Below are 21,291 nucleotides of genomic sequence, written 5' to 3' on the forward strand. Positions count from 1 at the left end.
AGTGAGTGGGAGTTCAATGAGGAACAGGATATTTGGTCTCAAGGTGTCTTCCACAAAATACTTCCTAAATACTTATGAATTACTAATATGGTAGACACCGTCTTAACTTGAACCATCAGTGGGACAAACTGACATTGTCTGTCTGTTGGTATGATGCACTGAGAAGAACACATCTCTTCTGTGGCGTGCCTACCAAAAATGCATAAATTAATCATTAGGAAACACCAGAAACACAGAAGTTGAGGTTCGTGTTACAAAGTAACTGGCCGGTACTCTTAAAAAATGTCAAGGTCATGAAAGATCAGTAAAGACTGAGAAACTGTTTCCATTTGCAGGGGACGAAAGAGACATGACATCTAAATGCAACTTATGATCCTGAACTTATGAAGGACTTTATTAGGACAATCAATGAAATTGGAATGAAGCCTGTGGATTAGATGGTAGACTTGTATCATTATTTTCTAATTTTGATGGTTGTACTGTGGTCGTTTAGGACAGCGGTCCCCGACCTTTTTGGCACCAGGGACCGGTTTCGTGGAAGACAATTTTTCCACGGATGGCGGTGGGGGGCCGTGGGCGGGGAATGTGAGCAATGGGGAACGGCAGATGAAACTTCGCTTGCTCGCCCATTGCTCACCTACTGTTGTGCAGCCCGGCTCCTAACAGGCCACGGACCAGTTGTGGTCTGCGGCCCGGGGATTGGGGACCCCTGACTTAGGAGAATAGTATCCTTGCTTTTAGGAAATACACAATGCGGCATTAAGGGGTAATGGAGCAAGAAGTCTGTAAATTAATCTCAAATGGTTCAGAAAGAAATACACAAAGAGAGAATGATAAGGCAATGTGGTAAAATGTTAACAAATGGGGAATCTGGGTAAAGGGTATGTGGCAATTTGCACCTTTTCTGTAAGTATGAAACTATTTCAAAATCAAAAGTTAAAAAATGTTAATACAAATCAACAGGGAAAAAGCAGCCAGTGTCATCTTACGGTACACTAATGCAAGTCTAGCCAGAATGAGGCTGCTGAACTCTGTGTGGGTCAGATCTCACTGGAACATGGGCCTTGGCTCTGGGAAAGGTGAGGTGACTACATCACATGAGGAACAGCTGAGGGGGTCTGAGGATGTTTAACCAGAAGACAAAAAAGTCAGGAGGAGGGGGGAAAGAGGAAACAAACTTGTTACAGGGAGACACATTTCTGTTCAGTATGAGGAAGGGTATTTTACCAATTAGCAAAAAAAAGGCAGATTGCGTTGTCTCGGGAGTTTGTCACAGGCTATGTTCTGATACAGACTGCACAACCAAGTCTCAAGGATGTCATCGATTTCATGAAATCTGATCGATGCTGGGCCCAAAGACCACTAAGGTCCTTCCAATGAAGAGTCTATGGTTCTCTGTTATCTTCAGGTATTGCGAATTTCAGCACTTCTCGAATAAAATGCAACCTGTGTGGGACTGGGATGAACATCCCCTTTTGGTCACATGGGCATGAATCAGCTTGCTCTCACATGGGCTATTTCTGTATGTGTATGTATATGTATGTGTGTATATATATATATGTATATAAAATGTTCCTTAGCTCCTTAGCACTTTGGAAAAAATCATTTGCCCCCCAGAAATTAGCTGGTCACAGCACTAAAAGTCAAAATGCTTTTATTTTAGAAAATGTCATTGAACAACATGAAAATAGGGCAGGAGAAAACAGAAACAAAAACTCAAGAGTAAGTTTGGTAAGAATTTAAACATTCAACATCTCAGGAACACATATCTTCAAGTCACTGGCAGCTTGCTCTGTTCCAGCAGTCCTCACTCTTCATTAACAAGTGGGCCCTTTTTTTTTATTTAATGTTTCCAGAAGCTCACAGTACAGAACATGAATCTGGGAAAGAGAACAGCAAATAGATTTCTTGAGAGGAAAGGAAATGTGGGAAATCTTCCCAGACCCATGGTGATGGCATGAGAGACCTGAGGCACCACTCTGGGAAGAACATACAGTACTCACCTGGGGAAAAGGGATCCCATGACACTAGGTCTGTTCACTAGAGATAGGCAGAAGGGAGGAAGTACTTAAAACATAAAAGATCCTTTGCTCTTATGTGATACAAAACCTTTTTCTCTATCAAGCCTCTCCTTGTTAGCTAAGGGCCCAGAAGTCTGCTACTCAGAATAGTTCCTGGGCTTCCCTGGTGGTGCAGTGGTTGAGAGTCCGCCTGCCGATGCGGGGGACGCGGGTTCGTGCCCCGGTCCGGGAGGATCACACATGCCGCGGAGCGGCTGGGCCCGTGAGCCATGGCCGCTGAGCCTGCGCGTCCAGAGTCTGTGCTCCGCAACAGGAGAGGCCACAACAGTTGAGAGGCCCGCGTACCGCAAAAAAGAAAAAAAGTTCCTGCAGAAAATGTCTTTTTTAACACTCATTGTTTGCACAGAGGCTGGTCCTTCCCTACGTGCACTGGCATTGACAGGGATGCATCTTTCCAGAGCCCACTCTTGGCATTCTTCTTAATTAGATTCCATTTTCTATTCCTAAGTTTGCCTTGTTCACCATTCTTCCTGGTTTTCACTATAAAAAATTACTGTTTATAGTCCCATAACTCTTGCACTTTTGTGGAACCACTGAGAGGAACAATGGTCAAAATCCTTTCCTAGCCAAGGAAGGTAGGGTTGTGTCCTTAACGAGAGCTATGTAGAACCTCTCTGTCCCTGAGTCATGCCATCCACCCGTAGCCCTCTCCCTCCTCACCTGAGTTTCATAGTTTCTCTTAAGGGAGCCAAGGTGGTCAAGGAAACGCAGTGCCAGGCCACACCACTTTTCACTAGACATATACTTGTTGCTGCTGTACATAAATATTCCAATATTCCAGCACTTGATCATCAGCCAGAGAATCTCCATTTCTGGGTAGCCTTCCTGAAATCCAAGAACAGTGGGTTTACAGTTATTACTGTCACAATCACTGTAGCCCTGACTCTATGAGGGCTGCATCCCAGTATTATTAAACAATGGGTGCTCTGCTGACACGGAGGAAGGAGCCCGCGGCCCCCACGAGCAATCCTGTGCTCCTGGAGAGTAGGAGGAGACCACCTTGAAGGTCTGTCAGCTGTAGGATGCTCCATAGCACGACCTCATGAAGTGACACATACACTAAAAAAGCAATGAAGCCCTCTTGGACTGAGTTCTGTCTTTCTGAAGCAGGAGAAAAACCTGTATTCTGTTTGGGGCTTCCCTTGTTGCTGTCCTCAGTCGATTAACTCCCCAATACCTATCTCTAATTTTCAGAGAAGGTTGTGAAGCAGCAGTTTTATTGAATCTCTTAATTTCCTTGACCTGAATCAGTCTGTGTTTGGAATAGAAATTATATTAATCTTTATTTTTTGCATATGTATAGAGAGATTTATTTTAAGGAACTGGCTCACACAATGTAGGGGCTGGCAAGTTTGAAATCTGTAGGGTAGGCCAGCAGGCTGTAAAATCAGGTAAGACTTGATGTTGTGATCTTGAGTCTGAAATTTGTAGGGCAGGCCAGCAGGCTGGAAACTCAGACAGAATTTCTGTTAGAATCTTGAGGCAGAATTCCTTCTCTGGGAAACCTCAGATTCCACTTTGAAGGCAAAAACTGATTATGGAGTGTAATCTGTTTTATTGTACTTCAAGTCAACTGATTATAATTTAAAAATGATCTTTAGTGTTGACAGTATCTACCTTGCTATGAACACAGGGCACATTTCTAAGATGGTCCCTTTGTCTTTTAACATGGCTGATCACAAGATTTTGCAATAGCAAAAAGGAATAGTCTAAGGACCTACTTTTGCCGTTCTTGTATAGGAGATGGACCACAGAGGGAGCACTTGTGTGCTCATAACATGTTAAAGTCCTTCATCTACACAAGAGGTCTCAGGCCCTTGAAGACCTGGGCAGCAGGTTGTTGAGAGTGTCAATGACATTGTCTCAGCTGTCCTTTCACCCATGTGGATCTATAAAAAATTACTATGCATAAAACACTATGAGAATGAGGGTGCTAAGAGTGACAAGACAAAGCTCTTATCCTAAATGATACATAATGCCTCTGGGGAGACAAGGCATCCACGTATAAAGAGGACCACACCAGGAATGTGATTAAGGGCTAGTCAGAGTGACACAGGCATTAGGTGCTCCAGCTCAGTCAAACAAATGAGCATTGGGCTGGCACAGTCAGAGGTCTAGTCTCTCTGCTTGAAATGCCAGCCCCCCACCCAGCCTTTATCCACTTGGTAAACTTCTACCTTTTCTTCAAATTAACAAACGGAGTTAGTCATTCCTTTCTCTCTGTTGCCACAGCAAGCTTTACATTCCTCTAATACAACTTATATCACATTGTTTTGAAACTGTGTATATATATATATATATATATATATATATATCTCCTCCAGGCTGAGCTCCTTGAGTACAGGGAATTTTTCTTCTTCATCTTTGTATCCTCAGAGTCCAACACTGTGCCTGACACATAATAAGGGTGCAATAGATATTTGCTGAATGAATGAATTTATGAATGAATGAACAAATGAATTCATATCCAGTTATTAAAATGCTACCTCCTCATTCAGGCTTTGCCTGACTCTCCACAATTTGTTATCTGTACCACTTTGTTCCTATGGCACTTTGTTCACGGCACCTACTGTCTGTCTCCTTCACTAGGCTGGGAGTTCCTTAAAGGCAGAATGTCATCTACCTTTGCGTATTCACAGCCTGACACGTGACCGTGTTGTAATTTTAACGGAATGACTTAACAGATGACTGAACAAATAGACATGATCTTAGAGTAGATGAGCAGCATATCTAGCTATAGAGAGGCTATATGAAATGTCCAGAACAGGCAATTCCAGAGAGACAGCAGATTGGTAGTTGCCAGGGGCTGGGGGAGAGGGGAATGGAGAGTTACTGCTAATGGTTATGGGGTTTCTTTTTGGGGTGATGAAAATGTTCTGGATTTGGATACTGGCGATAGTTGCATAATTTTGTGAATATACTAAAAACCACTGAATTGTATACCTTAAAATTGTGAATTTTATATATGAATTGATATATGAATTGTATCTCAACTTAAAATATATATATAGAGAAAGAGAAGGGCATTCCATGTGGGCAGAATAGAATCAATAAAGACTCAGACTGTGCTTGAGACTAAGCACGTCTCAGGGGAACTAACAGTCATTTGGCCCAAGCAGACAACTGATGTAGGGAAATTAATGGGAAATAGGACTGGAAATGTAGGATGGGGCTACCTAAGCACTTCCTAGATGCTTTTCCTTAGAACATTAGTGTCATGAAAAATGTTAACAGATGGTGTATAAAAATAGGGTTCTTTAGTCAAATACATTTTGGAAATGCTGCATTCTATATACAACCTCTTGGAGAGTTTTAATGCACATTAGTTCATTAAAAGTTTTAGGAACTTTTACAGTGAAGAAACCATGTAACTTTGTTTAATCCAGAGTATGTAGATCATTTACTAACATCTTGTGGAATGTAATTTGTGAAACATCGGGCTGGAATGTTAAGGGTTTTGCGTAACAGGCCACAGATTTTGGGACTTATTCTGCTGGCAATGAGAAGTTACTGAAACTTTTTGAGAAGGAAAGTTATATGATGAAACTGGAGTTTTAATAAGATTGAAATGCCAGTGGTGTTTAGAACAGACGTGAGTGTGAGAAAACACATACAGCGAGAACTGTTTAAATGGACTTGTTAAGAGATGAAGAATGAAGTGGATGAGGGTCAGAAATAGTGATAATGGAAATGGAAAGATGTAAGAAACACTCTAAAGGAAGAATCAGTAGAACTTGGTAACTGATTTGATATGGGGAATGGAAGATAGGTCAATTAAAAATGGCTCTGAAGTACACAGTTTGAATGTCTGAGAGAATGCTGATACCACTGAAAGAAGAAATTGGAAGGAAATGTTTCTGGGGATAAAGGATCAAAATAATGTTAACTTCTATTTTAATCATGTTGAGATTGAGGTAACTTTGGCGATATCATGTGGGCTGTTGCAGATATGGACTGGAACTCAGGTAATAGTTGAAAAATATCAATCCACTTAAAGGACAGAGTATAGAATATGGAGAAGGAAAGAGTAGAGCATATTGGAAATGTTCATAGTTGGGTGGCAAGAGGGAAAAGATAACACAGAAGAGTGATGAGAACATAAAGGACAAAAGAAAAGACACTTTCAATAAGGAGGCAGTGGTCAATAATGAAGGCCAGGGTAAAGAAAGAGGCCATCAAATTTGTCTAGGAGGTGGTAATTAGTGGAGTACTGTGTGGCTAGCAGTACAGAGAGTGACGGAAAGAGTGGCTCAAGATGAGGACAGACAGGTACGCAGGACCTTGTAGGCCATGTTTAGGATTTTGGTTTTTAAGAGCAATGAGAAACTACTGAAGAAGATTAAGCAAGGTCACATATATTCGAAAATTTAAAAGATCACTCTGGTTGCTGGATGGAGAAATGAAGAAAGCAAGAGATGCAAGAAGACCAGCTAAAAGGTTCCTGCAGTAGCTGAGGTAAGAGATGATAACCTGAACTAGGTTGGTGATGGTGGAAGATGGGAAAAAGTAAATGAATATACGATATTTAGGAGGCAGAACTGACAGGACTTAGTGATAGGTTAGAAATGGGAGTGAGGGAGGAACTGAGGATGACTCCGAGATGTTTGGCTTGGGCAACTGGAGGAATGATGGTGCCATTCAATGAGTTAGGGAACTGGATGAGTTTTATTTTCATTTGCGTTAGCTACTCTCATGTCCAACACTGCTCAGGAGAATCATTCATCTTCAACGAAGAAATGCAACCGTGCAGCTACTCACCCCAGTGCAACATAGGCTTGCCTGTGGTAACATACAAATCAATGCCAGCAAGTAGAGATGTTTGCACTTATGATTTTCTGGGGCTCATATTTGAAGCCAGTTTTCTCTGTCTTCAACATCTTAATAAACATGGCAGTCATATAACAGTCTAACAAAACTGTTACGTGTTTTGGAACACAAATACTGTCTTTTTAGGCTCTCTTCAGGGTTACTGAAGTGAATATTGTGTACATCAGCTTTACTGAGATATAATTCACATACCATACAATTTACCTACTTAAAAGTGTACAGGGCTTCCCTGGTGGTGCAGTGGTTGAGAGTCTGCCTGCCAATGCAGGGGATGCAGGTTCGAGCCCTGGTAAGGGAGGATCCCACATGCCGTACAACAACTAGGCCCGTGAGCCACAACTACTGAGCCTGCGCGTCTGGAGCCTGTGCTCTGCAACAGGAGAGGCTGCGATAGTGAGAGGCCCGTGCACCGCGATGAAGAGCAGCCCCTGCTTGCCGCAACTAGAGAAAGCCCACGCACAGAAACAAAGACCCAACACAGCCAAAAATAAATATAAATAAATAAATAAATTTGGAAAAAAAAAGCATCCAAACCATGAAAGTTGCTAAAAAAAAAAAAGTGTACAATTCAATGGCTTTTAGTACATTCACAGAGTTCTGCCACTGTCACCACAGTCAATTGTATATTATTTTCATCCCCCTAAAAGGAAACCTCCATGCCCATTTGCAGTCACTCCCCATCTCCCCAAATAACCCCCATCTCTGTCTTTTATAGATTGGCCTATTCTGGACATTTCAGATAAATGTCCAGAGTCACACAGTATGTAGTCCTTTATGACCGGAATCTTTCACTTAGCATAATGTTTTCAAGGTCCATCCATGTTGTAGCATGTGTCAATACTTCATTCTTCGTTATGGCCAATTAATATTCCATTGTATGGAAATACCACATTTTGTTTACCCATTCATCAGCTGATAGACATTTGGGTTGCTCCCACTTTGGGCTGCTATGAACATCTGTGTACAAGTCTTTGTTTGGCATTTGTTTTCATTTCTTATGGGTATATACCTAGAAGTGAAATTGCTGGGTCATATGGTAACTTCACGTTTAACTTTCTAAGGAACTTAGCCAGACTGTTTTCCAAAGCAGCTGTACCACTGTACAGTAACATGGTGTATGAGGGCACCAATTTCTCCACATCCTTGTCAATACTTGTTATTGTCTGTCTTTTTGACTATAGTCATCTTAGTGGGTGTCAAGTGGTAGATCACTGTGTTTCGATTTGCCTATCTCTGACGACTAATGATGTCAAGAATCTTTCCATATGCTTACTGGTCATTTGAATATTTTCTTTGGAGAACTGTCTACTCAGATCTTTGCCCATTAAAAAAAATTAGTTGTCTTTATATTATCGAGTTGTAAGAGCTCTTTATGGATTCTAAGTACAAGTTCTTTAACAAATATATGATTTGCAACATTTACTGCCATTCTGTGGGTTATCTTTTCACTTCTTTGTTGGTCCTTCACAGAAAAGTTTTAATTTTGCTGATATCTAATTAATTGATTTTTTATTTTATTGCTTGTGCTCTTGGTGTCATATCTAAGAAAACACTGTCTAACCCAAGGTTACAAAGATTTAAGCCTATACTTCTAAAAGTCTTATTATTTTAGCTTATGTATAATTATAGTTTTATAATTTTAGCTCTTTCATTTAGGTCTTTGATCCATTTTGAGATAGGGGTCCAAACTTCATTCTTTTCCATGTGGCTACACACTTGTCCCAGAACCATTGTTAGAAAGACTACATTTTCACATTGAATAGTCTTCACAATCTGGTCAAAAATCAACTGACCATAAAGGTGAGGGTTTGTTTTCAGACTCTAATTCTATTTCACTGATCTCTACGTCTATCCTTATGTCAGTACCACACTGTCTTGATTACTATAGCTCTGTGGTAAGTTTTTTTTTGGGCGGTACATGGGCCTCTCACTGCCGCGGCCTCCCCCGCTGCGGAGCACAGGCTCCGGAGGCGCAGGCCCAGCAGCCATGGCTCACGGGCCCAGCCGCTCCGCAGCATGTGGGATCCTCCCGGACTGGGGCACGAACCCTGTCCCCTGCATCGGCAGGCGGACTCCCAACCACCACGCCACCAGGGAAGCCCTATGGTAAGTTTTGAAATAGACAATGCAACAATAAAAGTTTTAATTACTTCATATAATTTTATGTGTTTCAAAGAAGCTAAGAGAAGTAAAGAATGAAAGTATATATTTATAATTTGTTATATTAACTTTCTTTCTTTTTTTTTTTTGCAGTACGTGGGCCTCTTACCATTGTGGCCTCTCCCGTTGCGGAGCACAGGCTCCGGACGCGCAGGCCCAGCGGCCATGGCTCACAGGCCCAGCCGCTCTGCGGCATGTGGGATCCTCCCGGACCGGGGCATGAACCCGTGTCCCCTGCATCGGCAGGCGGACTCTCAACCAGTGCGCCACCAGGGAAGCCCCTATATTAACTTTCTTATTTACCATTTCTGGTTCTTTTCGTTTCTCCCCATGGCTTAGAGTTATTCTCTAGTGTCATTCCTTATTCCCAAACTGGCTCCCACCTTCCTTCTTTGTGCTGTTATTTTTATATTACGTTTTATACGATAAAAGCCCAACAAACAATTGTATGTTTTATACATTTGCTTTTTAAATAATACAAGAGAAGAAAGGAAAAGAAGTATGCATTTATACTGTTGTATAATTACTTAAGTACCAATGCTTTTTGTTTCACTTGCTATCAACCTAAAGAACTTCCTTTAGTATTTCTTGGAGGCAGGTAAGCTAGCAAGAAATTCTCCGTTTTTCTTTATTTGTTAATATCTTCATTTTTGTGAGATAATTTTGCTGATTATAGGATTCCTGGTTAGCTGTTACTTTTTCCCTATCATTCTGAATATGCCACTGCCTTCTGGTCCCCACTGTTTCTGGTGAGAAGTCAACAGTTACTCTCTTTGGGGTTCCTTTTTTTTAAACCATTTTTAAAAATTGAAGTATAGTTAATTTACAATGTTGTGTTAGTTTCAGATGTACAGCAAAGTGTTTCAGATTCTTTTACATTGTAAATTATTACAAGATACTGAATACAGTAAGTCCCCTACATACGAATGAGTTCCATTCCGAGAGCGCGTTCCTAAGTCCAACAAAGTTAACCTACGTACCCAACTAACACCATCAGCTACATAGTACTGTACTATTATAGGTTTATAATACTTTTCACACAAAATAATACATAAAAAACAAACAAAATAAAGAAAACATTTGAATCTTACAGTACGGTACCTTGCAAAGTACAGTAGTACAGTACAACAGCTGGCATACTGGGATTGGCATCGAGTGAACAGGCCAGAAGAGTTACTGACTGGAGGAGGGAGAGGAGGTGGGAGATGGCAGAGCTGAAGGATCATCAGCAGTAGGAGACGGAGGGCAAGCTGCAATTTCACTCACGCCTTACATGATTGGACATGCAAATGCACATTTGCATCTCTGAAAGTTTGCAACTTAGAGGTTCGTATGTAGGGGACTTACTGTATAGTTCCCTGTGCTATATAGCAGGTCCTTGTTTATCTATTTCATACCTAGTAGTGTGTATTTGTTAATCCCAAGCTCCTAATTTATCTCCCCCCATCCTCCGCTATCCACTTTGGTAACCATAAGTTTGTTTTCTAGGTCTGTGAGTCTATCTCTGTTTTGTAAATAAGTTCATTTGTATCATTTTTTTAGATTCTACATATAAGTGATAACATTTGTCTTTCTCTATCTGACTTACTTCACTTAATATGATAATCTCTAGGTCCATCCATGTTGCTGCAAATGGCATTATTTCATTTTTTCTTATAGCTGAGTAATATTCCACTGAGTGTGTATATGTATGCAAATATATATCACACACACACACACACACACACACACACACACACAAACACACCGTATCTTCTTTATCCATTCATCTGTTGTTGAACAATGGGTTGCTTCCATTTCTTGGCTATTGTAAATAGTGCTGCTATGAATACTGGGGTGCATGTATCTTTTAAAATTAGAATTTTCTCCAGACATATGCCTGGGAGTACGATTGGTGGATGATATGGTAACTCTTAGTTTTTTAAGGAACCCCCATACTGTTTTCCACAGTGGCTGCACCAATGTACATTTCCACCAACAGTGTAGGAGGATTCCATTTTCTCCATAGCCTCTCCTGTATTTATTATTTGTAGACTTTTTAATGATGGCCATTCTGACTGCTGTGAGTTGATACTCTGTTGTTTTGATTTGAATTTTTTCCAATATTTAGTGATGTTGAGCATCTTTTCTTTTTTTTTTGCTTAATAAATATTTTGAATGATTTAAAGCATGGATATGGAGGAATGAATATACAAGAAAGTAAACATGACATTTTAGTAAAGAAAAACGTGAAGAGACTGAAAAGAAAAACACACTAAAATAGCTATAAGTAGAATATACTACCCTACTGAAAGACAATGATTTTTATATTAATAGAAAGACAATGATTTTTATATTAATAGAAAAAAGTTCACATCTGTTGTTTCCAAGACATGGCTCTTCAGACAAAATTGGAAAAGTAGTGCTATCCCATGCCATGAAAATCAACAAAAAAGAGAAAACATTAACTGGGAGAAAAGAATGTTACCTTTTTTCTTTTTCTTTTTGTACAGCAGGTTCTTATTACTCATCAATTTTATACTCATCAGAGTATACATGTCAATCCCAATCTCCCAATTCATCACAGCACCACCCCCATGCCCCCACGGCTTTCCCCCCTTGGTGTCCATACGTTTGTTCTCTACATCTGTGTCTCTATTTCTGCCCTGAAAACCAGTTCATCTGTACCATTTTTCTAGGTTCCACATATATACGTTAATATACGGTATTTGTTTTCCTCTTTCTGACTTACTTCACTCTGTATGACAGTCTCTAGATCCATCCACGTCTCAAAAAATGACCCAATTTCGTTCTTTTTATGGCTGAGTAATATTCCATTGTATACATGTACCACATCTTCCTTATCCATTCGTCTGAGGATGGGCATTTAGGTTGCTTCATGAACTGGCTATTGTAAATAGTGCTGCAATGAACAGTGGGGTGCATGTGTCTTTTTGAATTGTGGTTTTCTCTGAGTATATGCCCAGTAGTGGGATTGCTGGATCATATGGTATTTCTATTTTTAGTTTTGTAAGGAACCTCCAAACTGTTCTCCATAGTGGCTGTGTCAGTTTACATTTCCACCAACAGTGCAAGAGGGTTCCCTTTTCTCCACACCCTCTTCAGCATTTGTTGTTTGTAGATTTTCTAATGAAGCCCATTCTAACTGGTGTGAGGTGATACCTCATTGCAGGTTTGATTTGCATTTCTCTAATAATTAGTGATGTTGAGCAACTTTTCATGTGCTTCTTGGGCATCTGTATGTCTTGGAGAAATGTCTATTTAGGTCTTCGGCCCATTTTTGGATTGGGTTGTTTGTTTCTTTAGTATCAAGCTGCATGAGCTGTTTATATATTTTGGAGATTAATCCTTTGTCCATTGATTCGTTTGCAAATATTTTCTCCCATTCTGATGGTTGTCTTTTCGTCTTGTTTATGGTTTTCTTGGCTATGCAAAAGCTTTTAAGTTCCATTAGGACCCATTGGTTTATTTTTGTTTTTATTTCCATTACTCTAGGAGGTGGATCAAAAAAGATCTTGCTGTGATTTATGTCATGGAGTGTTCTGCCTATGCTTTCCTCTAAGAGTTTTATAGAGTCTGGTCTTACATTTAGGTCTCTAATCCATTTTGAGTTTATTTTTGTGTATGGTGTTAGGGAATATTCTATTTTCATTCTTTTACATGTAGCTGTCCAGTTTTCCCAGCACCACTTACTAGAGACTGTCTTTTCTCCATTGTACATCCTTGCCTCCTTTGTCATAGATTAGTTGACCATAGGAGCATGGGTTTATCACTGGGCTTTCTATCCTGTTCCATTGATCTGTATTTCTGTTTTTATGGCAGTACCATATTGTCTTTTGATTACTGTGGCTTTGTAGTACACTCTGAAGTCAGGGAGTCTGATTCCTCCAGCTCCCGTTTTTTTCCCTCAAGACTTCTTTGGCTATTCGGGGTCTTCTGTGTTACCATACAAATTGTGAAATTTTTTGTTCTAGTTCTGTGAGAAATGCCAGTGGTAGTTTGATAGGGATTGCATTGAATCTGTAGATTGCTTTGGGTAGTACAGTCATTTTCACAATATTGATTCTTCCAGTCGAAGAACACGGTATATCTCTCCATCTGTTGGTATCATCTTTAATTTCTTTCAACAGTGTCTTACAGTTTTCTGCATACAGGTCTTTTGTCTCCCTAGGTAGGTTCATTCCTAGGTATATTATTCTTTTTGTTGCAATGGTAAATAGGAGTGTTTCCTTAATTTCTCTTTCAGATATTTCATCATTAGTGTATAGGAATGCAAGAGATTTCTGTGCATTAATTTTGTATCCTGCAACTTCACCAAATTCATTGATTAACTCTAGTAGTTTTCTGGTGGCATCTTTAGGATTCTCTAAGTATACTATCATGTCATCTACAAACAGTGACAGTTTTACTACTTCTTTTCCAACTTGTATTCCTTTTATTTCTTTTTCTTCTCTGATTACAGAGGCTAGGACTTCCAAAACTATGTTGAATAATAGCGATGAGAGTGGACATCCTTGTCTTGTTCCTGAGCTTAGAGGAATGGTTTCAGTTTTTCACCACTGAGAATGATGTTTGCTGTGGGGTTGTCGTATATGGCCTTTATTATGTTGAGGTAGGTTCCCTCTATGCCCACCTTCTGGAGAGTTTTTATCACAAATGAGTGTTGAATTTCATCCAAAGCTTTTTCTGCATCTACTGAGATGATCATATGGTTTTTATTCTTCAGTTTGTTAATATGGTGTATCACACTGATTGCTTTGCATACACTGAAGAATCCTTGCATCCATGGGATAAATCGCACTTGATCATGGTGTATGAACCTTTCAATGTGTTGTTGGATTCTGTTTGCTAGTATTTTGTTGAGGCTTTTTGAATCTATATTAATCAGTGATATTGGACTGTAATTTTGTTTTTTAGTAGTATTTTTGTATGGTTTTGGTATCAGGGTGATGGTGGCCTCATAGAAGGACTCTGGGAGTGTTCCTTCCTCTGCAATTTTTTGGAAGAGTTCGAGAAGGAAGGGTGTTAGCTCTTCTCTAAATGTTTGACAGAATTCGCCTGTGAAGCCATCTGGTCCTGAACTTTTGTTTGTTGGAAGATTTTTTTTTTTTTTGCGGTATGCGGGCCTCTCACTGTTGCAGCCTCTCCCATTGCGGAGCACAGGCTCCGGACGTGCAGGCTCAGCGGCCATGGCTCATGGGCCTAGCCACTCTGTGGCATGTGGGATCTTTTCAGACTGGTGCACGAACCTGTGTCCCCTGCATCGGCAGGCAGACTCTCAAACACTGTGCCACCAGGGAAGCCCTGTTGGAAGATTTTTAATCACAGTTTCAATTTCATTACTTGTGATTGGTCTGTTCATATTTTCTATTTCTTCCTGTTTCAGTCTCAACAGGTTGTGCATTACTAAGAATTTGTCCATTTCTTCCAGGTTGTCCATCTTATTGGCATAGAGTTGCTTGTAGTAGTCTCTTAGGATGCTTTGTATTTCTGCGGTGTCTGTTGTAACTTCTCCTTTTTCATTTCTAATTTTATTGATTTGAGTCCTCTCCCTCTTTTTCTTGATGAGTCTGGCTAATGGTTTATCAATTTTGTTTATCTTCCCAAAGAGTCAGCTTTTAGTTTTATTGATGTTTGCTATTGTTTTCTTTGTTTCTATGTCATTTATTTCTGCTCTGATCTTTATGATTTCTTTCCTTCTGCTAACTTTGGGTTTTCTTTGTTCTTCCTTCTCTAGTTCCTTTAGGTGTAAGGTTAGATTATTTATTTGAGGCTTTTCTTGTTTCTTGAGGTAGGCTTGTATAGCTATAAACTTCCCTCTTAGGACTGCTTTTGCTGCATCCCGAAGATTTTGGATTGTCGTCTTTTCATTGTCATTTGTCTCTAAGTATTTCTTGATTTCCTCTTTGATTTCTTCAGTGATCTCTTGGTTATTTAGTAAAGTAGTGTTTAGCCTTCATGTGTTTGTGTTTTTTACGTTTTTTCCCCTATAATTCATTTCTAATCTCATAGCGCTGTGGTCAGAAAAGATGCTTGATATGATTTCAATTTTCTTAAAATTACTGACGCTTGATTTGTGACCCAAGATGTGATCTATCCTGGAGAATGTTCCATGCACACTTGAGAAGAAACTGTAATCTGCTGTTTTTGGATGGAGTGTCATATAAATATCAATTAAATCTATCTGGTCTATTGTGTCATTTAAAGCTTGTGTTTCCTTATTTATTTTCATTTTGGATGATCTGTCCATTGGTGTAAGTGAGATGTTAAAAGTCCACCACTATTACTGTGTTTCTGTCAATTTCCTCATTTACAGCTGTTAGCAGTTGCCTTATGTATTGAGGTGCTCCTATGTTGGGTGCATATATATTAATAACTGTTATATCTTTTTCTCGGATTGATCCCTTGATCATTATGTAGTGTCCTTCCTTGTCTCTTGTAATATTCTTTATTTTAAAGTCTATTTTATCTGATATGAGTATTGCTACTCCAGCTTTCTTTTAATTTCCATTTGCATGGAATATCCTTTTCCACCCCCTCACTTTCAGTCTGTATGTGTCCCTAGGTCGGAAGTGGGTCTCTTGTAGACAGCATATATACGGGCCTTGTTTTTGTATACATTCAGCAAGCCTGTGTCTTTTGGAGTATTTAATCCATTCACATTTAACGTAACTAGCGATATGTATGTTCCTAGGACCATTTTCTTAATTGTTTTGGGTTTGTGTTTGTAGGTCCTTTTCTTCTCTTGTGTTTCCCACTTAGAGAGTTTCCTTTAGCACTTGTTGTAGAGCTGGTTTGGTGGTGCTGAATTCCCTTAGCTTTTGCTTGTCTGTAAAGCTTTTGATTTCTCCATCGAATCTGAATGAGATCCTTGCCAGGTAGAGTAATCTTGGTTGTAGGTTCTTCCCTTTCATCACTTTAAGTATATCATGCCACTCCTGGCTTGTAGAGTTTCTGCTGAGAAATCAGCTGTTAACCTTATGGGAGTTCCCTTGTATGTTATTTGTCATTTTTCCCTTGCTGCTTTCAATAATTTTTCTTTGTCTTTAATTTTTGACAATTTGATTACCATGTGTCTTGGCATGTTTCTCCTTGGGTTTATCCTGTATGGGACTCGCTGTACTTCCTGGACTTGCGTGGCTATTTCCTTTCCCATGTTAGGGAAGTTTTGACTGTAATCTCTTCAAATATTTTCTCTGATCCTTTCTCTCTCCCTTCTCCTTCTGGGAACCCTATAATGCAAATGTTGTTGCATTTAATGTTGTCCCAGAGGTCTGTTAGGCTGTCTTCATTTCTTTTCATTCTCTTTTCTTTACTCTGTTCTGCAGCACTGAATTCCACCATTCTGTCTTCCAGGTCACTTATCCGTTCTTCTGCCTCAGTTATTCTGCTATGGATTCCTTCTAGTGTAGTTTTCATTTCAGTTATTGTATTGTTCATCTCTGTTTGTTCCTTACTTCTTCTATGTCTTTGTTAAACATTTCTTGCATCTTCTCAATCTTTGCCTCCATTGTTTTTCCGAGGTCCTGGATCATCTTCACTATCATTATTCTGAATTCTTTTTCTGGAAGGTTGCCTATCACCACTTCATTTAGTTGTTTTTCTGGAGTTTTATCTTCTTCCTTCATCTGGTACATAGCCCTCTGCCTTTTCATCTTGTCTATCTTTCTGTGAATGTGTTTTTTGTTCCACAGGCTGCAGGATTGTAGTTCTTATTTTTCTGCTGTCTGTCCTCTGATGCATGAGGCTATCTAAGAGGCTTGTGCAGGTTTCCTGATGGGAGGGACTGGTGGTGGGTAGATCTGGGTGTTGCTTTGGTGGGAAGAGCTCAGTAAAACTTTAATCCACTTGACTGCTGATGGGTGGGGCTGGGTTCCTTCCCTGTTGGTTCTTTGGCCTTAGGTGACCCAACACTGGAGCCTACCTGGGCTCTTTGGTGGGGCTAATGGCAGACTCTGGGAGGGCTCACTCCAAGGAGTACTTCCCAGAACTTCTGCTGCCAGTGTCCCCATCCCCACGGTGAGCCACAGCCACCACCTGCCTCTGCAGGGGACCCTCCAACACTATCAGGTAGGTCTGCTTCAGTCTCCCCTGGGTTCACTGCTCCTTCCCCGGGGCCCCTATGCACTCACTACTTTGTGTGTGCCCTCCAAGAGTGGAGTCTCTGTTTCCCCCAGTCCTGTCAAAGTCCTGCCATCAAATCCCACTAGCCTCCAAAGTCTGATCCTCTAGGAATTCCTCCTCCTGCTGCCAGACCCCCAGGTTGGGAAGCCTGACGTGGGGCTCAGAACCTTCACTCCAGTGGGTGGACTTCTGTGGTGTAAGTGTTCTCCAGTCTGTGAGTCACCCACTCAGCAGTTATGGGATTTGATTTTACTGTGATTGCACCCCTTCTACCGTCTCATTGTGGCTTCTCCTTTGTCTTTGGATGTGGGGTATCTTATTTGGTGAGTTCTAGTGTCTTCCTGTTGATGACTGTCCAGCAGCTAGTTGTGATTCTGGTGTTCTCACAAGAGGGAGTGAAAGCATGTCCTTCTACTCCAACATCTTGGTTCAGCAAAGAATGTTATCTGCTAGTGTTGGAGCATATTTTCATGTGCCTAATGGCCATCTGTATGTCTTCTTTGGAGAAATGTCTATTTAGATCTTCTGCCCATTTCCCGATTGAGTTGTCTGGGTTTTTTGATATTAAACTATATGAGCTGTTTGTATATTTTGGAAATTAATCCCTTTTTGGTAGCATGGTTTGCAAATATTTTCTCCCATTCGGTAGGTTGTCTTTTCATTTTGTTTTATGGTTTCCTTTGCTGTGCAAAAGCTTTTAAGCTTGATTAGGTCCCATTTGTTTACTTTTTCTTTTCTTTCCATTACTCTAGGAGAGTGATCCAAGAAATATTACTGTGATTTATGTCAAAGAGTGTTCTGCCTATGTTTTCCTCTAGGAGTTTTATAGCATCCAGTCTTACATTTAGGTCTTTAATCCATTTTGTATATGGTGTTAAAGAATGTTCTAATTTCATTCCTTTACATGTAGCTGTCCAGTTTTTCCAGCACCACTTATTGAAGAGACTACCTTGTCTCCATTGTGTATCGTTGCCTCCTTTGTCATAGATTAACTGACCATAAGTGCGTGCGTTTATTTCTGGGCTTCCTATCCTGTTCCACGGATCTATATGTCTGTTTTTCTATCCTGTTCCATTGATCTATGTCTGTTTTAACAGTACCATACTATTTTGATGACTGTAGCTTTGTAGTATAGTCTGACATCAGCAAGCACGATTCTTCCAGCTCTGTTCTTCTTTCTCAAGACTGTTTTGGCTATTTGGGGTCTTTTGTGTTTCTGTACAAATTAAAATTTTTTTGTTCTAGTTCTGTGAAAAATGCCATTGGTAACTTGATAGGGATTGCATTGAATCTGCAGATTGCCTTGGGTAGTATGGTCATTTTAACAATATTGATTCTTCCAATCCTAGAACATGGTCTATCTTTCCATCTGTTTGTGTGGTCTTCAATTTTTTTTCATGAGCACCTTCTAGTTTTTGGAGTACAGATCTTTTGCCTCCTTAGGTAGGTTTATTCCTAGGGATTTTAATCTTTTTGATGCGATGGTAAATGGGATTGATTCCTTAATTTCTCTTTTTGATAGTTCTTTTTTAGTGTATAGAAATGCAACAGATTTCTATATATTAATTTTCTATCCAGTGACTTTACCAGATTCATTGATGAGCTATAGTAGTTTTCTGGTAGTGTCTTTAGGATTTTCTATGTATAGTATCATGTCATCTGCAAACAGTGATGGTTTTACTTCTTCTTTTCCAATTTGGATTCCTTTTATTTCTTTTTTTCTCTGATTGCTCTGGATAGGACTTCCAAAACTATGTTGAATGAAAGTGGTGAGAGTGGGCATCCTTGTCTTGTTCCTGATCTTAGAGGAAATGCTTTCAGCTTTTCACCATTGAGTACGATGTCAGCTGTAGGTTTGTTGTATATGGCCTTTATTATGTTAAGGTATGTTCTCTCTGTGCCCACTTTCTGAAGAGTTTTTTTTCTTATCATAAATGGATGTTGAATTTTATCAAGCTTTTCCTGCATCTATTAAGATGATCATATGGTTTTTCTTCTTCAATTTAATGTGGTGTATCACACTGATTGATTTGGGGATTATGAAAAATCTTTGCATCCCTGGGATAAATCCTACTTGCTCACGGTGTATGATCCTTTTAATATAAAGTTGCATTTGGTTTGCTAGTTTTTTTAATTTTTGAATTTTATTTATTTTTTATACAGCAGGTCCTTATTAGTCATCAATTTTATACACATCAGCGTATACATGTCAATCCCAATCACCCAATTCATCACACCACCAAGTTTGCTAGTATTTTGTTGAGGATTTTTGCACCTATGTTCATCAGTGATATTGGCCTACAATTTTCTTTTTTGTAATATCTTTGTCTGGTTTTGGTATCAGGGTAATGGCAGCCTCATATAATGAATTTGGAAGTGTTCCTTCCTCTGCAATTTTTTGGAATAGTTTCAGAAGGATAGGTGTTAACTCTTCTCTAAATGTTTAGTGGAATTCACCTGTGAAGCTACCTGGTCCTGGACTTTTGTTTATTGGGAGTTTTTAAATTACTGATTCGATTTCAGTACTGATAATTGGGGTTCCTTTCTAAGTGATAAATCATTTTTTCTCACTCCTTTCAGATAGTTTCTTTGTAGTTGGCTTTCAGTATTTTTAGTATTATGTTTCTGTGTGTGGATCACTTTGTGTATTCGATTTGAAGTTCGCTGACCTTCTTGGATGTGTAGATTAATATTTTTTGTCAAATTTGGGAAGCTTTCAGCCATTATTTCTTTGAATATTTTTTCCTGTTCTTCTCTCTCCCATTCTTGATACTCCCATTATGTGTATGTTGGTGTATTTAATGATGTTCCACTTTTCTTTGAGGCATTTTTAAAATTCTTTTTTCTCCCTTATCTTCAGATTGAATAATCTATCAATCTATCTTCAAATTTGGTGATTTGAAACAGCTGGGTTCTGCAAGTTAAAATCTACTGTTCAGCCCCTCTAGTGAATTTTTAATTTCACTGATTGTAGTTTACACTTCCAGATTTTTCATATAATTCTTGAAAACAATATCCTATGTCTTTATTGATATTCTCTATTTGTTAAGACATTGTCATCACACCTTCCTTTATTTCTTTTAGCTTCATTTAGTTCTGTGAACATATTTGTAATGGTTACTTTGACATTTTTGTTAAGTCTGATATCTGGGTCCTGTCACAGAGCTAGTGTTACTTGCTTTTTTTCCTGTGTATGGGTCACACTTTCTTGTTTCTTTGTATGTCTCATATTTTTTTTTGAAAACTGAGTATTTTATGTAATATATTAGAAACATTTTAGGTGGCAACTCTAGAGACTGATTCCCCCAACCCTGGGGCTTGTTTTTGTTGTTGTGTATTTATTTGTGTAGTAACTCTACTGGACTATTTTAGGAAAGTCTAGTTTCCTCACGTGTGAAGCTTCTTATGTTGCTTCTCAGAGGACACAGACTTGGTTACGTGCAGTAGTCATCATGGGCTGACAGTATTGAGTAGGGCTCTCTTTAACTTTCTCTTTCTCTGATGTCTCTATTAAGCTGGCTGACTCCTGGTATCACATCCAGCTGTTATGCTCCTCTAATTGCATGATGATTGCTCTATTGTTTTCAACAATGCCTGGAGGTGTAAACTGCTCTACAGTCTAAACCAGTTATATTCAGACAACTTTGTAGGGATGGTCTTTAATGCAAATCTTGAGGTTTGTTCTGATGCCAATAAGGCTCTTCTGAGCTGTCTTTTTCCATGGCTCTCTATGGTAATATAGCTGGTCTCTGAGTTACTTGTTCAAACAGAGCTACTATCCTCCTCTTAATTGCTTACCACCAAAATCTCCATTATTTTCAAGACTACTCTTTGGCTTGAACTTTCCCACACCCTGTTTCAAGTGAAGTAAGTTCCTTTGGAGAGAAGTTTGAAGCTCTCTGTTCTTATGGACTGCCTTTCTCCCTGGGGAAAATCTCTGAGCCTCTGCTCCAGACCTTTGAGGGGTGGGAGGGGGGGCAGTGGACTCCTTTCCTCTGAGTGATACCTCTTGTTTAACAGAAGGGTGCTGGGTAGGGTAGTAGTAGTAGTCTCTGGTTTTCTTGGTTGCCTCTTTGGGTATGGAACCACTGCCCTAAGA

The 21,291-nt window shown here is 39.6% G+C and overlaps 1 protein-coding gene across 1 annotated transcript in view; it reads right to left on the reverse strand.

Moving 5' to 3' along the window:
* Positions 1 to 1,817: 1,817 nt before the first annotated feature.
* The window catches only part of TEX11 (testis expressed 11), a 338,390-nt gene continuing 318,916 nt past the window's right edge, over positions 1,818 to 21,291 (reverse strand). Inside the window, exons 29-30 of the mRNA XM_065900178.1 lie at positions 2,742 to 2,906; positions 1,818 to 1,880 (exon numbers count right to left, since the gene is read on the reverse strand). Coding sequence (XP_065756250.1) covers positions 1,818 to 1,880; positions 2,742 to 2,906 — 228 coding nt within the window. The remainder of the gene's footprint in view (positions 1,881 to 2,741; positions 2,907 to 21,291) is intronic.

Source organism: Phocoena phocoena, chromosome X, assembly GCF_963924675.1.
Source record: "Phocoena phocoena chromosome X, mPhoPho1.1, whole genome shotgun sequence".
Lineage (NCBI taxonomy): Eukaryota > Metazoa > Chordata > Mammalia > Artiodactyla > Phocoenidae > Phocoena > Phocoena phocoena.